This window comes from Mus caroli, unplaced genomic scaffold (genome assembly GCF_978045245.1).
Source record: "Mus caroli unplaced genomic scaffold, Mus_caroli_1 scaffold_15, whole genome shotgun sequence".
NCBI classification, from domain to species: domain Eukaryota; kingdom Metazoa; phylum Chordata; class Mammalia; order Rodentia; family Muridae; genus Mus; species Mus caroli.
Genome location: NW_028227270.1, coordinates 83,312,603 through 83,329,866, shown reverse-complemented (window position 1 = coordinate 83,329,866; position 17,264 = coordinate 83,312,603). Strand labels below are relative to the sequence as shown.

Genomic DNA, 17,264 nt, shown 5'->3' with positions numbered 1-17,264 from the left:
GACGAGAGGATCATGGGCTCAAGGACAACTTTGTCTTCATAGCAAGATCCTTTCATTTAAAAAAAATGTATATATGTAAATGGTGCTTTATTCTAGTTAGTTTATACAACTTAAAGACAGCTATTGTGTTTTCTGTAGACACAGCAAATTCATAAGTGACCCCAGAAAGTATGTTAGGCATGTCAGGTCTCTCCCACACCAAGACTCCAGACGGTGAGATGGTTCAGTGGGTAAAGGCACGTGCCACCAAGCCTAATGGCCTGGGTTTTATCCCTCAGGACCCACACAGTGAAAAGAGAGAATCAACTCATATAAGATGTTCTCTGACCTCCACACATGTGCCCCAGGTACACTTATAGCCCATGTGCACAGAAAACAAATGCAAAAACAGTTTTAAGTGGGCTACTTTATTGGACCACAAGGTTGTTGACTTTGGAGCTAAAATGGGTGTTGGGTAGGTGTTGCTCAGACACTGTGACTGGCAGGAGAGGCAAGTATTTGGAACAAGTCAAACAGCCCCTCCAGGCTAGCTACAGGAAGTCCAGCCCTTGGCTTTGAGTGGTCAGTGGGAGATAAGGTGTGGACTGTTAGAGGCTTGGCCCCTCCTATCACTGGATGGCAAACTGTGAAAGGAAGATAAAGAGAGTGGGGGTGTTTTGAACAACAGGAGGGTGCCTTTATCACACGCTTGGTTTATGATTATATTTTTGGAGAACTCTGCTTGAGATGCAGGTCTGCGTTCCATAGACATATGAAAGCAATTCCATGTCTTTTTGATTGAGAGTGTGCAAATCACTTCTTACCTATGTAAATAGGCATCAGCTTGGTCATCCAAATCTGTGTGCCAGGGATTATGCTAAAGTATCTGTCTCTTGGAATTGTCTAGCCATCCAGCCATGTCCAGATATCTGGGACCCTCCTTGGGTCTCTGAGTGGCACTGGGGCCAGGGCATCCCTTTCCTTTCAGCTGTGGGTCCAGTGTTAGCTAAGTGATTATTTATAGATGAGAGGGAGTTCAGGGAAGGGACCTGTCTCTCTAGGGTTATCTTTCTTTCCCTTTCATTTTTTTCTTTGTGTACTTTGTAACTCTTGTTGGGAATTCAGTTCTTTGTAAAAGAGGTATCTCTTTAGGGTGGGGCCTGTAAGATGTGAACTGGCATTTAGAAGCCTGGGCATGTTCGGCACCTGGTAGGGTAGGAGATCAACCTAAAGCAAATGAGCCTGTGTACTTTGGCGACACAGGCTCCTTTCAGTGGAGTACAGCCCTTCTCAGCAGCAAGACCAAACCTAATCCTGCAAGCCCCACCCCTGGCAGTACAGTTGCCATGAACTAATCATCCTTCCAACGGTCAAGGCCAGGGCAGGACCAGAGCCTCTGACTTCCTTCAGTTCTGCATTAAATAAATCTCCCCAAACCTGGACTCCTGGGCCACAGTAGCCTCTTGGTACTCAGTATATGCCACGGTTTCCTGACATGCAGTGTCTTGGGAGGGGGCAAGTCTTGCTCCCTAGTTACATTGCCTGCCGGTCATTTTTGGTTTATTAGTGTATATAATCAATACTCAACAACCACTTGTATATCAGAGTATTTGTTCGCCTTCACACATATGGTGGTGAGTTCTTTTTTAGAGGGAAAATTGGGGAGATGGGGGAGGAAAGACCATCTGTTCTGTGCACAGAGGGTAACCCATCAGGTCCCTGGGAGCTCAGACACGTCACTTCCCCTGGCACAGTCATTCTCAGCTGACAGTTGGTAATGTCTGATTACCCACTGTAAAATCTTGACCACAGCTGACCACTTTTCCAATGGGCAATTGAAAGATGTGACTCTTTCTGTTCCAATGCCTTATAGAAGAGGCCAGGGAAGGAGCAATTCAAACAGTAGTTTTTAATCTTTCCCCAAATCATTTCTTTTTCCAAGGAGTGTTGCCCTGTAACTGCCCTGAATTCTGGGAATGTGCAGCCCCTTCTGATCTGAGGTTAACCTTCTGCCCTGGAGTTACTTAGCTTGCACTCCTGCAGGGAAGACTGGAGATTCCTGCTTCGTTTGCACCCTTTCCCCAGCATATCAGAAAGGCCAGCCCGAGACCTTGGGGCTCATGAAAGAGTTGCAGGGTATTGCCCAAAACTCTACAAACTGCTACTGAACTTTACCCCAGCCTTTCTCCCAAGCTGTAAATGTAACAGGATACTTAGTTCTATTTCAGAGAAGTACCCAGAACAGCCAGATCACTGCAGTCCAGTTGCAGACCAGGCACGTAGCTGGGTGTCAGCTGCTGTTCAGGCGCTGCAGTTGAAAGAGAAAGGCTGTGTTGGGGGATACGAGGAAGAACCAGCTATGCCCTGCGCTGCCCTTGTGGTGTGAGTTCTTTCGTGGTTTAGCAAGTGTGGAGCTGAGTAGGATTTGTTTCATCGGCAGTGCACAGAGCCGGATGGGTTTTATTTCCTGTTTGCTGTGCAGCGCCTGGAGAATCAGCAGCTGTTCTGCTCCTTGCTATCAGTGGAACTGCATTTGTGATAAGCCAACTTACGTAGTTTTAACTGTCTCACTGGTGGGATAAGATGGGATTTTTTTTTTTTTTTTTTTTTTAACATTGATCATCACACTGGGCTGCTGTCAGAGAAGCTGGTAGGCAACTAGAGGTAGACTGACTCACACCAGAGGGAAAGGAGCAGGGGTAACCAGAGTGAATGTTGGGCGGAGAAATTTGATATAGTTAGCTCAGACTGGGGGTGCCACACTGTTTCCCATATATTTTGATAACTCCATGTCACTCTCAGATAGGAGAACTGAGGCTCAGAAGTATGTAATTCATCAGCCAGAAGAATCATAATATGATCAGACTTTTAAAAAATATTTTTTTTTAATATTTATGTGCCTAGTTGGTTATTCCCTCTATTTGAATATACCCAGGTGAAGCGAGCTTATGACTGACCTTATGGGCCTTATTCCATTCAATGGCTGTTGTCTTCCAAAGCCTTGGTTTAAGGCTGGCGAGATGGCTCAGCAAATAAAGGTGCTTGCCTCTAAGCATGAAAGCCTGAGTCTGGTTGATAGAGAGCCAGCTGCCTTCTGACCTCCATACACAATAAATACGTGATTGTTTGTTTTTTTTAAATCCCAAACCAGAGCCAGCCAGTAACCAGCATAGTGCACTGCTCAGCTCCCCTCCCTGCTTTCAGGTTCCTGCCCCACTATCCCTCAGTGATGAACTGTTAACCCAAACTATAAGATGAAGTGCCCTCTACCTAGCAAACAAGCAGAAAGCCCTGGCCTTCCTCCATTCGTCATGTTTGTCCTAGTGGGCCTGTGGGATGAACACATGGACCTTCCAGTCCTGCCTCGTTTGCAGCCAGCTCTGTGTGTTTCAGGAAGTACTCTTCATTCTCAACCTCTCTAGCTTCAGGCTCTTGTTTTCCTACTGACTTGGTTTCCCAGGCCTTTAGCTTTCTCATGTCCTCTACCTGCAGGGGGTTTCAATGGTCTTTCTGGTGACTTGATAGGTGCAAGAGTGTTGAAGCCACAGAATCCAGATGGAGACCTGTTGCCATCCCCCAAGAGCAGTGGAACATTCAGCAGATAACATCATTACTATATAGGATTTTCAGGAGGATTAAATACATATAAACTGCTTACTGCATTTCTGACATAGAACTTTTGCCTCAGGATATGTCCCCAGCTGTTCTCTGGAAGGATCATACATGAATACAAGCAGGCTTCTGGTATACTCTTAAGTTGAATCCTGTTTTCTGTGCTCGTAGTCTTGTGTCTTTTCCAGTTTTAAATTCTAGAACAGGTATACTGTAGAGCAAACCCCTCCCCCACCCTGCTCTTGAGGTAGGGTAGAGTGGGAGTTAAGGTCAGTTCCCACCCTAAACCAGGTGACCGCCATGCACTACAGGTAGACAAGGGCATGTGCCTCTCTCTTGCTCTCTGTCCACACAGGCACCTTGACCACTTACCCCGGCTTTCCCTAGGCTGTTTGGTATAGAGTGATACAGGCTTCTGCTAAGCTAGGCAAGAAAGTGATGGAATATAGGACCTAGTAGACAAGCAGAAAAACAATGTTTAGGAAAAGTCTGGCCTGCCTGGGGAAAAGGCCAGGGACTCGCTCTTCTCACAGCCCAGTGCCAAGGGCCACCCGTGTTCCCCTCCCAGGGGAGGAGGGTGCTGGGTGACAAATGGCTGCCAGGTGGCAGCTGCGTCTTGGCCTTGTGAATTTGGCAGTTGTTAGATACTGTCTGTAATATGTGCTCCCCGGAGAAGAGCCGCAAGGAGTGGACTCAGCTTCCTCAGTGCAGTGTGCTTACAGGAGAGCCTGTGATGTGAGAAGGTGCTGCCTGGCTCCTTCCCGTGAAGAAGCAAGGAGGCGTAAGAGGCAGAGTCATGACTGTGATGTGGCTCAGTCCGGTGGGCACCTACCAGAAAACTGTCTTCCCAGCAGTTCCCATTTTGTTTTGTTTTCCATCTTTATGGTGCTAGGGATAGAACCCAGGGCCTGGAAGATGCTGACCAGGGACTGAGCTGTGGAAGGAGTGTTCTCCACTCGCTCTTCCTCCCCCTCCCTCCTTCTCTGAGTCCAAGAGGAGGCGTGCCTCAGTAGATCCTGAGCTAACGCTAAAGCTGTAGGAAGCAGTAGCCATGCTCCCTAACTCTTCTCTCCTCCTCTGCCCTTTATCACACATTCCTTATTGCCCAGGAGTGGCAGAGAGGAAGGCACAGGGAGGTTGCCCAGGTCCACAGAAATCCTGGCCAAAGGGCTCCACTCTCAATGTGAATTTCCAAGGAGTAGTGTGGGCTTGGAGGACAGCATTTGCTGGAGACGTGGCATGTAGGGTCCAGGACTGCGTGGTCTACCCATGTGTTGCAGTCCAGCCCTACCCGGTCTGGTGCTTATATCCAAAATGTTTCTCCAAAGGGATCCAGGAAACAGGCCTTGTGTAGATGGCTTCCTTTTTCTCTTCTCATATTTAGTTGTAGTAAGTAAACACAAAATTAGAACTAGATTCTGAGTCTCTCCTTCAGTGCCTCCGTGTTTGTTCAGAGCTTTGCTAGGCCAGTGGCTCTCAGAAAGGTTGATGGTGGAAATCCTGGGGTGTTTGACCTTGTTGTTGACCTTCACTAGCTGGTTCTCAGGGCTGACTAAATACACTCTCCCAGAGAACTATGAGGAAGGGCTACCAGGCCTTCCCACAGAGGTGTACGTTTGAAGTTGAAGCCATGAGTTTTCATTTCTGGTGATAGGCTAGGCTATACAGGTAATTGCCAACTTAAAGCTTTCAACTTGTACAGTTTTTAAAATAGCTTATGATACAGTTATTACACATTTGGTAGAATGCATTCTTGGGATTTTGGGTTTGGATCTTTTCTCTGATTAGCAGTGGTCTGATCCTTTCTCTTGATGCTGACCAGATAGCCACAGTTTTATTGCAGTCTACAGTTGGGACCGGAGACAACTGATGCTCTGTGATGCACTATGTATGTTACTAAGCTTGGGGGTTGGTCGGTCTGGGCAGTGAAAGGCATTTTGAGCTATCACTGGGTTTGTTGGGAGATTGAGGGGCACCTGTGCACTTTGAGGTGACAGTGTTCACATGTCAGCTTCAGTTAAACTCCTCACTGTCTAGATAAAATCATTAGTAAGAGTTCCTTTAAATCATATTTGTCTAGTTAATCTATACTACCTAACTACTGCCTTTTGTCTCCTACTTTGTTAAAGAGACATTTGTTTTATGAGCAAGTGTGTGAATGTATTATATATACTGCCATGCAGATGCCCTTAGCGGCCACAAAAGGGTATTGGATCCCTCTGAACTGGAGTTCCAGGTAGTTGTAAGCCCTGCTAGGTGGGCACGGGGAACTGAACCAGGATCCTCTGCAAAGAGCAGTGAGTGCTGTTAGCCATTGGGCTATCTCTCCAGCCCACCCCCTACTTGTGATATACATACCTGGTTGGTTTGTTAATTTGTCACAACTGTCTGCCCCACAACCCAGGAGTGTGGACTCCTCTTATCCAAGCCCACGTACAGTTTCTGTGGAAGTAGACATAGCCTGGAAAACATGGGTTCTCCTGTTGATGGATAAGTTGGAATCCACCATTCCACAGGACCCGGGCCATTAAACAATTGAAGTTGAGCTGTGGGACTTCCTTTTAGCCTCCCTGAACTTCACTGAAGGCCAGGGTCCCATTGCACAGCCAGAGAGTGTGTCTCCTCCTTTGAGCCAGACCTGCCTTATTCCTTTGACCAAGGAAGAGATGAGGAGGAAGGGGAGCACACCCCCCCCCCTTTCCCCCTGTCTAGATACAGATGAGAAATGAAAGACCAGGCCTTGGGTAATTGAAAGACCTCGTGCTAAGATTGTTGAGCAATCAGGAGAGCACCTACACTCCCAAACGCTACATCAGGAGTCGCTCATTTTGTCTAAAAGAAACTTAATAGAGTTCAGAAACTTTGCATCAATTTGTTCTCCCAGATAAACCACCCAGTATTTCAGGGGCAAATGATGTCACTCCTCTAAGTAGTGGCTTCATCTGCATAGCAAGTTTAATCCTCAGAGATATCACTTGATGGTGATGCTGCTTTTTAAAAAATTATCATTAAATATGGTAGAGTTAGATGTGTCTTCTTGCTTGGAATGAAAAGGCCTGGGTCCATGAGAATTAAAGAGGTGTCATGCACACTTAGGGGCAAGAAACAGAGTAGAGTGGTAGCCATGGCTACTGGTGAGTGCTGTGAGTGCACTAGACCAGAGAACAAACTTGGGCTGAAGCCTGGGGGGCTGTTGAGTGATGGGTTAAAGACTGCTCATTTCCTGTAGTCTATTGAAAGAAGCATAGAAGACAACTAGAGAGGAAGATCATGCATCTTTCTTCCATCCCTGGATGCCCCTCTCACCCATTACCATCACGCTTGTCTCTTAAATACACTTGAACTGTGCAAAACTAGGGAAAAATACATGCCCAATCTCTTAGCAACCCATCTTTACTCAAAAGGAAGCAATACAGAGTTGACTATAGCACCCCATAGTGCTCAGTTACGTGGGGGTTGATGCTGCTGCATGATGCTTGGGATTCCTTCGTTATACCAACGCCTGTGCCATTGGGGTGGGGCCTGGTGACTTTCATGGGTTATCACCCTATCCAAGGCCTAGCCTAGCCCCTAGGCCAAGAAACACATCAACTTCCTGGAACTCAGAGAGAGAGCCACCATCTCTGCTCTCTCTGCCTTCAGAGCACACACAAGGCCATCCTGGTTAGGAGACACAGGTTTGCCTTAGACTTGGGGGTTGGCAGGCTTGGACATGGTGGAACATCTGGTCAGGTTATGTTCTGTCCCCAGCCTAGCCCACCCTTTAGATGTTTTTTGTGGTTTGTCAAGTGCTACAGTCATTCTCATATCTGAGCTTCTACTCTTTTTAGTTTGCATCTTGTTCTGGATTGGCCTGATCTGGTCAGGTCAGCTCTCTCCTCACACTTCCCTGACAAACCATCCCTTGTATTTGTGCATATTATAGGGGCGTGTGCTGTAGCCTTTTCAGTCAAGTATTATAAAAGGCCAAGGCATCTCAACTTACTCCATATTTCATGGGAACCCGAGGACAGATTTTTTAGATTTCCTCTTTAGAAGCTGGGGTACCATCCTTGCTTTTACCTTTCAGCTCTGTGGCTATCTCCCTAGACCTGGAGACAGGCTCCTTAATCTTCTCTTTCTGGCTTTACATAGCATTGTCCCTTATCTAGGGGGGTCGGAGGTGGGGCTGGCCTCCCCCTGCCCTTCCTCCTCCCAGAGAGACCTCTGCCTTCTGTAAGATATCTTGCCTCTGAGTTTGCACAAGACTTCTGGGAAGGAACATCCAGATATTCAGCATCTCAGGCCCACCCCCAAATGTTGTAGAAAGTCTTTGTCACATTTTTCTCTTATAGGACATAACTAGAAATAACAACCCCACCATCCCCCCATTCTTCTGAGGTGGTGGTGATGGAGGTAAGGGGTATCTTGAAGTTCCTTTTGAAAGATCACCTTGTATATTTCCATCCTGTAAGCTTTGTGGCTCCGATAGACCTAGTGGAACTCACCTAGGGAGGTGGCTCTGTGATCCAGCTCATCCAAGGCACTCCCATCCAGTGCTAGAGGATGCAGCTTTCAGAGCCACGTCTCAGCCTGACGCTGTGCTGGGAGTGCATCCTTCCCCCTCAGTCCTTTCTGCTTATGGGGAAGCTACTTGGACCTGCTTGCTCCTTGAGTGTCTAATGGAAAGAGAAGGAACTGGGTCTAAAATAATTTTAATGTGACTTTTAGGTTCTGGAAATTTTTAATCCCGATACTCGTCTCCCACTCTAAAGCACACCTGTAGTTGACTCCACGTATTTGGAGAGCTTGACAGTTTACCAAAGAAAAAGAGAAGCTGTTCCTTTCTAAGACTACTAAATTTATCATTATATTTTTAAAATTGCTTGCACTCTTACTCTTATTATTTTTCTCTTCAGTGGTAAGCATTGAACCCAGGGCCTCAACTTTATAAACAAATACCCTACCATAGGAGTTAAACCCACAACCTCCAATTATTTTAAAAATGAATGCAATCAAGGGAAGTTTATCCTTACCCCCATGTCCCACACACACGCAGTGATATAAGTGGAAGGGATGAATCTAAGACCTCAAGAATACTTTGCCACTAAGCTATGTACTTTTTTTAATGTTTAATGTCTTTATAAGTATTAATAAGTTGAGATAGGTAGGGATGATCTACAGGGGTATTTTGTTTGTGCAATTCTGAAAACTGGATAGGCATTCTAAGTTGATATTATGTATGTATTTGAGACAGGGTCTTACTGTACAGCCTATCTGATCCACCCACCTCTGTGTACTCTACCATGTCCAGCCCCTGATTCATATTTTAAAGGATGCTGAGCAAATAGTTAACCATGGAGCTGTGTATCCCAACTTTTCTTTAACATGTGTCATATAGCAGTAAAGCAAAGATCCTGACCCAGTGGTCCCTGGGTAGGCAGCTCCCATCACTTGTTTTAACAGTGAACAAAAATGTTGAGTATATGACTATTTCTGTGGCAGCAGTTATGCTTTTCTTACCTGGAGAATACTGGGTTGTGTCATGTGCCTCCAGATGTGAGGGACTCCCTGGCTCATTCAGAGCCTTCCCTGTAAGTTGCTCCAGTACTCTAAAGTTCAAAGAGAATAACATAAAGGAAGATAGAGAATGGAGTCACTGAAGTATGAAAACAGAAAAACTTCTGGAAGAATCTTGGTGTCACTATCCACCCAGGAACTGCTTGTGAGAGTAAAGGGTGGTGGAGCGTTCTCTTCCACTCAGATCAGTCCTGCCCCACATGCTTGGGAACTGTTTGCAGAGGACTCCCCGTGAGATGCTCAAGGATAGCTACGTAGTACATTAATGCACCTTGTTTCCAGATGCTCTGAGAAAGGAAGAAGTGAGAAACTGCAGGACAGCTGCACCTCAGCATCCTTGTTTATGGGGGAACCTGGAGCTCACTTCTGTGCGTGCCAGGCAGATGCTGGCTCACCGAGCTATGTGCCAGCCCTTCAGCGTCTTAAGTCCTCTCCCTGTAGTGCAACCTTCGTTGCTGTGTTGTGAGCGAGTTGTGGCTCGAGAACATGCTTCATGCTCCCTTCCTCTGAGCTGAGCAGCAGGTCCAGCACTCAGATTACTGTGCTTTCAGGGTCCGTGGACCCCCAGAGCAGACATTCTCAGACTCCTGAGGGACATGCGTGAAGATGTTTTCTGTATCTTCTACAGAAAGAACAGGGCATGCATTTGGTCCCTAGTTGTCCCGGTATTTGTAGGAATCTCTACCTCAAGGCATTGTTAGTTGTACATTTCTTACTCTCTTCAGCTCTTTTTCCTCTCCTCTGTTTCTGCTCGCACCAAGTGCTGTTGCTCTTTTCCTCCTTTATGCTGGAGAATCATCTGGGTCTGTTCAGCCATTTTTGTCTCTATTTGGTGTTTATGGTGATGAGGATGAAACCTGGGGCCTCACGTGCTAGGCGGGTGCTTTGCCACTGAGTGGTCCGTGCATTCCAGTACTATTACCACGGCGCTGGGATGCTCAAAGCTCCACCTAGAGCTAGCATTCTGAGCATTCTCCTGTGTCGTTAACAAGCCCTCAGCATCGCCGGAATGTAGGATGTACTTGGGTAGAGGTAATGGGGGTCCTAGCTGTTGAAGGCACACTGCAGTTCCAGCAGCACTTGTATATTCTGGTGGAATCAGCTAACAGATGTAGATGCAGGGTGGGAACTGTCCTCACCGTGGACACTGAGTAGAGGAAACTAGACAGAAGCAGAATTTTTCCTTCTTTTAAACCCTTTTAATGTTATCTTCTTTTAATTTTTCAGGTTGTTCCAATCCTGTGCTCCAGAGTTGGTGGCTTTGAGGTGTGACCCTGCCCACATTTTGGCCCTCTCCTCATCAGCCCCTCAGCAGAACGAAGAAAACAGGTCAGTTACCCTGCACGCGCTTCCTTGAGTCCTAGCATTCTCAAGTGAGTGAGTGAGTCTTCAGGCACTCCCTCGCCTGGACTTGAATTGTCTGCTGCTTTCCCAGGCCCTCTGTCCTGTCTGTCCCTTTGTATCTTCTTCCTCATACCTCATCCATTCTTTCTCCCCAAGGCATAGAGCAAAATCCGGTTAAAATTGTAACTGCAGCTTGCTGGTTCCTGAGCTGTTGAGTCTCTGGTGCGTGGGATGAGGTGTCTCAGAAGAGGATGCTCAGGGTACCTCACAGGAAGCAAAATCTCAGGCAACCCTCCTGCTCCTTCCTCTTTTCTTCTTTCCTCCCCACTCCCAGTTCCAAACTAGAGCAGTAAAACTGAAACAACCAGCCTGTGGGTGTCAGTCGGTCACATCTCTGACTTGAGAGCTTCATTTGGGGTCCTTGTCTGATTCCAGTTGGACATGTTTAGTAAAACAGGGCCAGTGATTTTTATTTGAAAGATTTTAGTGTGTGGTGTGTGTGTGTGTATAAAACCTATCGGGTCTCTCCTTTTGACATGTGGATCTTAGGGACTGAACTCAGGTTGTCAAGCGTGGCACCAAGCGCTATTACCCACAGAGCTATCTTGGCAAGTTTATCATTTTTATTTCTGTTTTAAAAATGAGCTTAGTTGCAGTACCTAGCACAGTACCCGGAAGAAGCGATTGCGTGGAAGAGAGAATGAGGCATTTCTAGGTTTGTGACTATTGGGTTAAACAAACACACACTACACATGAACCTTAAACTATTTTAGACTAGTAGGTAGGAGGCTTAATAGCTTAACCCCACAAGGTAGGGGATTTCAACCCCTCTGGTACAAGCACAGAATTCTCTCTGAGACTTGGAACCTATGTTAAAGAGTGAGTATTAGTATCCTCTTTAAAGCATGCACGGGAAATGACATTGTATCAAAGGGAAAAATTGTCTTTCCTAACACAGATTGTGTATCAGCAGGCTTAAATGTTTTCATTTGGATGGTTGTTTCATTTCACTATTGCTGGATAGTTACAGAGGATCAACTAGAACTAGCCAGCTTGTTTCTGGTTAAATAAATTATCCTTTACCTCAGCATTAATGTAAAGATGAATGTTGTTTTCAATGTTTTTCTAAAGCAGAACAGTTAACAGTGTTGAGTTTGCACTAGGCTTTTCCTTCTGCCCTGTTCCATGACCCCTAAGGAGAATTCCCAAGCCAGACTCAGCCAAGACTGAGCAGACTGGCGTGAAGCTGTAGCCCAGCTCTGAGGACAGCATGTTGGTGCTTCTGAAACAGCCCCTCAGCATGTTCAGGCCCCTCTCCTTTTGTTAACTGCATTCTCATCAGAAATCATAGTTCCCCTTTAAAACCATGCTGCTGTTTACTTAACATTTCAAATATGGAAAGGAAGTAAACAAACGGGTTCCTAGTGCCACACTTTACACTTTATCCCCTAGAAGGAAGTAGATGTAGCCAGCGTCTTCCTGTCCAGACAGCAGGGAACATGATTGCAAGGCTTCTCTCCTTTTCAGGTAGGAAAAGATGCTAGGTAGTTAGCACATATTTATATAGCTAGCTATATGTACTCTTGCTGGATTGACATGTGGGGCAGGGATTATTGGTAGTTTGCCTCTATGGAGGGAATATATGTTTTGTCACTTCCTATTGAGCTGGACATGGTGGAACATAACCCTAATATGTGGCTGGGCATGATGGTGCACACATTTAATCCCAGCGCACGCGCGCGCGCACACACACATGGTTTCACTTCCCCACCTGAGTACTGCTTACAGTTACTGCTTACTGTTCACTTCAGCCTCAGGTGGCAGTGGGAGACATCTTCATAGAAGAGTGGAGACAGAAAGATTCATGCCAGGCTGTATTCCTGTATGTGTCTATTTGCCAGTTCTCAACAGAAATATCAAAGTAGAGAAGCTAGAGAAAGTACCCAAGGAGCTAAAGGGATCTGCAACCCTATAGTTGGAACAACATGATGAACTAACCAGTACCCCGGAGCTCTTGTCTCTAGCTGCATATGTATCGAAAGATGGCCTAGTCGGCCATCACTGGAAAGAGAGGCCCATTGGACTTGCAAACTTTATATGCCCCAATATAGGGGAATGCCAGGGCCAAAAGAATGGGAATGGGAGGGTAGGGAAGTGGGGGGCGGTATGGGGGACTTTTGGGATAGCATTGGAAATGTAATTGAGGAAAATATGTAATAAAAAAAAACAGTGAAAAAAAATAAAAAAGGAAAAAAAAAAAAAGAAATATCAAAGTAATCCAGAGTCTACATAATTTCTTTGAAAAGGCTATAAATATTCCAGTATGAGGATATCTGAAGGAGGCCAGCCTGGGTTACAATAGAAAGACTGTCTCTTAAAATAAACAAACAAAGACAATAGATAAATATATTTACTTTTTAGATTCATCTATATAAGCGTGGTTGTACATGTCTTTAATCCTAGCACTCCTGAGATGGAAACATTGGGAATTTCTGTGTGTTAGAGGCTGGCCTGGTCTACATAAAGGATTCCAGGGAATCCAGGACTAGATAGATAGACCCTGTCTACAAACAAAGAAAAAGAGAACTGTATAGATAAACCCTGTCTTAAAGGGGGGACAGGGGGATGGTAATGGTAAGACCAAAGCCCAGCATCTAAACTTGATATAAATTGGTAGAAAGATATGTTTTCTCTTTACCAACATAATAGAATTATAGTGACCATTTCTAGTCACCCATCTTAAACTTTTCTGTACATTAAAAATACAGAGAAGAACGTTTAAAAGAGGTCAGTTCATTTAGGAATAAAATGGGTATGTATACATGCTGATTGGTTCCAGCAGGAACTGATGACATGCTTGTTATCAATCTATTAAAAAAGAAGTAAGTGTGTACTCTCTTCTGGGTGTGCACTCCTGCCTTTATGGTTTTTTCCAAAGAAAGGAGAGAAACCAAACATGCAGACACTTTACTAATTTGAAATGGTCTGCTGGCCAGTGGGGAGACTTCATGGATAGGCAGCATTCAGGCTTGAATTTTGTTTCTTTCCTTGGTGAGGCAGGTTAAGTCTGCTGGCTCCTCCTCCTGCTGCTGCTCCCCCTCATTGGATCTCACTAACCTTCTAAAAGACCCCACCCCCAAAGACCACTCATCAGCCTATGCTTGAGAATTAATGCGTTCGAGGGAACGCATCAGATCGTAACAGCATGAGGCATGTTTTGTCTTTTGCAGGGAGGTGCTGGGGATCAAAGTTCCGTATGTGCCGAACAAATTCCTTGCTCCCATATATTTTATCTTTTGGTTTAGGAATGAGGTCAATTTTGATGTGGCTTGAGTTATGAATTTCCTTTTGGCTGTTTGTTTCCTATCACCCAGTGTCTTCTAGATATGGCCTAATATTTATTGTTAGACTCTGAGCTCTTAGGAAATGAGAAATGGAGTGAGTCAAGTGGAGATCTGTGAAGAAATGGGGTGCAGTATAAGAGAAAATTTGTGTGAAATGGTAGCTGAGAAAGAGTAAAATACTGTAAGAATTCCTCAGCTGTTGAGCGTCTGTGAGACAGCAGGAGAGGATAGGTTGAAAACCCACATACAGTTTTATAAGAAAAAGGTGACTTACTTTGTCCTCCTTGTATTTCACGAGCATGATCTGAGATTACAGCAAATAAATGGTTCCACAGTTTCCTTTCTAAGCAAAGAGACTGAATCTGTTTCTTTTCCTTTTTGAGATACAAGTTTCTACGCATAGCCCGGCTTAGCACTGAACTCAGATTCTCTCACTTCTGTGTCTGGGGTCAGAGGGTCAAAGGCATGTGCCCTTCACTCCCTACCAACAGTACTGAGTCGCCTTCCTTGATGAATTAACTAATGCAGTGTCTCCTGTTTGTCTTCCAGCATAAAGGAGTGATATCCAGAGAAGAAAAGGGCTCAGCAGAGTCATTTCCTACTCCGTGTGGATGACAGCAGGAGCAAGGACTATCATTTGGGGCAGAAAATGGAGGTAATTTGCAGTGGAGACAGTTCTTTTATGAGGTATAGGTAACTTTTTTTTGGAAACCTGCTTTTTAATGTTGGTTTTAAATTTGGTTACAATTACAGCAGTGTTGGTACCTATAGAATCAGCACACACATCCTCTTCAAACTGCATCCAGTTAGAGGAAACCTGGAGTTTCCTATCAGCTAGTTCTTAAGTCTAGGACATTTAATTAGAAGAAAGCAAGTACAGGGTACGTGGGAGGTGCTGGCCAAACGGGAGCTCTGTTTCCTCTTGGAAAGGCTCAGGCCTTTCCGAACTCTGCTCCCAAAGATTAGGGAAAGCTTGGGCTCAGGAGATGGCACACTGGATAAACTGCCATGGAAATGCGAGGATCAAAGTCTGAATCCCCCACACCCACATTAAAAACCTAGGTGTGTATGGTACACCACACACACACACACACACACACACACCCCACCCCACCCCACCCACCCCATAACCCAGTGCTCAGGAGGCAGGGACAGGATACTTAGGTAGACCAGCCAAATCAGCAAGTTCTGGGTTCTGTGTGAGCACTTCCTCTGGGTTTTGTATGAGACACTTCCTTGTGCATAAAGAAGGCAACAATCAAGGAAACGACACAATAAGCACACACGGGCCCACCAACGTGCAAACACAAAACATGCCACACAGTACATGTGGGATAAACAAGAAAGGGGAAAGGAAGATGCTTCAGAAGGCTTGAATTGCACTGGTGCTAAGCACGGAACGGAAAAGCGTTCCATCAGTAGAAAAAAGCTTAAGCTGCTTTGGAACTGGGTGTGGTGGCTCACACCTGTAATCACAGTACTTGAGAGCCTGAAGCAGGAGGATTGGGGAGTTCTGGTCATTCATGGCTACATAGTGTGGCCAGCCTGGGCTACATTGCAAGCTCCTGTCTCAATAAACACCATGAACAAACTGAAGTAATAATTAATAATAATAATAATAATAATTTTGAGCTCTCTTCTGGGTTTGGGTTGAACTAGGACAAGGGTGTTGGGCACTTCTGTCTCTTTTACCGTGGTAGCTATGATTAGCACCACATGACTATGATAATCCTATACTTTCTCACAAGGACATCACTGACTTCTCTTTTTCAGTTCTATAGCAGAGACTTCTTAGAAGCATAAAACCCTGTCCCGATGACGTCGAATTCGCCCATTGGTTTAGAAGGCTCAGACCTGTCTTCCATCAACACCATGATGTCAGCAGTAATGAGCGTAGCGAGTGTCACAGAGAATGGTGGGAGCCCCCAGGGCATCAAGTCCCCCATGAAGCCTCCAGGACCAAATCGGATTGGCAGAAGGAACCAGGTAAGGGTCTGTGGCTTTGGTGGGAACAGCTTGGGAGAATGTAGAGTAGAAGTTCCCACACTGCCTAAAGGGAAACCCTGGACACATCCTGAACTAAAGGTATACCTAAAGGCTGTCGTCGTTTTTCAGGAGTGAATATTTTCATGATTTATATCTTTGCATGGAGGAGATCTTTTGTGCCATGGTATCTTTCAGGGAGTGCACCCTTATTCTTTGCCTGTGATTTGACTTCAGCAGAAGCTTATGTTTAATAGAGTGCACTTGGCTGCCTCTGCTATGATGCAGAAGAAAGCCCTTAACACAGCTGATTAATTTGTTTGTTTGTTTTCTTTCTAAGCTAACTCCTTGTGGAAATAAAGAAAAAAAAATCTTCAAATAAGTTCCTGTTTGTTCAGGGTTCAGCTTCCTATTTTGGCTTTTGGCTTCAAAGAATCCCAATTAAGATCCGTCGAATGGAAAAGGCTTGTGCTCGGTTGGTTCATAGCAGTGCAAAGCCCTGAGTTCAGTCTGCTTAATCCTCTTGAATTTTCAGTGGTCACAGGATCTGGAGAGATTGGAAAGAGTAATTGCATCAACAGAAATTGGGAGGAATGAATGTTGTGAGAAAAGCCCCTGTCTCCTAAACTGGGAACAAGGCATTGTCTTTTTCAGTTAATGAACAAACGGAGCACGTTTTTGACAAGTTGTTGCTGTCTTGACAGCAACATTTTTAACAAGATAGATAAGGGGGCAGAGGGCACATAATTCTCAGTTCATCTGTGAAATCATGTAGTGTACAGTGACTTCCCCATCAGTTTCTTGTTGGTATGATGTAGTCACACTACTCCTTGTTTGGAGACAAGGTGGTCTTCTCAGAGTATCTGGGAGCCGGCATGGACAGGACAAACCAGTGGGGCTTTGGTGAACTAATGGCTGTTCTTATGCAGACTTCTCTCTGAGAACATCTTTGATGACCTTTGGCAAACGCTCAGGTTTTTAGCTCAATGTGCCCTCTAGGAGGTGGAGTAGCAGCTCTATGTTCCCTGCAGCATGTAAGTGTGTGCATGCCTCCGTTCCTCACCTCAAGCCTGAGGCCTCGACAGAGCTCAGGAATGTTTTATAGGCTTGGAGCATTGATAACTCTCTCTCTCTTTCTCTCCCCCCCTGCCTTCGTGTGCCTCTCTTCCTGTGGGTGCCTGAGAAAATACTCAGCCTGAGCACAGAAGGAACACTAGCCCTGGGAAGAAAAGGTTTATTTCCACTCTCATATACCTGTCTGTCCATCTCTCCATCTGTCTCACTGTCTATCAACTCATTTAACAAGAGGCCTAGCTTCTATTTCCATTAGCTACTCTGCCAACTATGAAACGTGAGGTCATTCGTTGTCTTCCTCATCCTTCTCTGCTTTACCAAGAATGAATGGAACATGGGCAAGAACTTTTCCTTAAATAGCACAGCACG

At 45.4% G+C, this 17,264-nt stretch overlaps 1 protein-coding gene across 10 annotated transcripts in view; it reads left to right on the top strand.

Moving 5' to 3' along the window:
* The window catches only part of Rreb1 (ras responsive element binding protein 1), a 177,320-nt gene that overhangs the window by 102,539 nt on the left and 57,517 nt on the right, over window positions 1-17,264 (top strand). For 8 of the 10 annotated variants that reach the window (XM_029468436.2, XM_029468435.2, XM_085831171.1 and 5 more), the window contains exons 2-4: window positions 10,378-10,479; window positions 14,388-14,493; window positions 15,612-15,824. In XM_029468436.2, coding sequence (XP_029324296.1) covers window positions 15,654-15,824 — 171 coding nt within the window. In that variant the 5' untranslated portion in view covers window positions 10,378-10,479; window positions 14,388-14,493; window positions 15,612-15,653. The other 2 variants (XM_029468434.2, XM_085831170.1) reach the window with 2 other exon arrangements.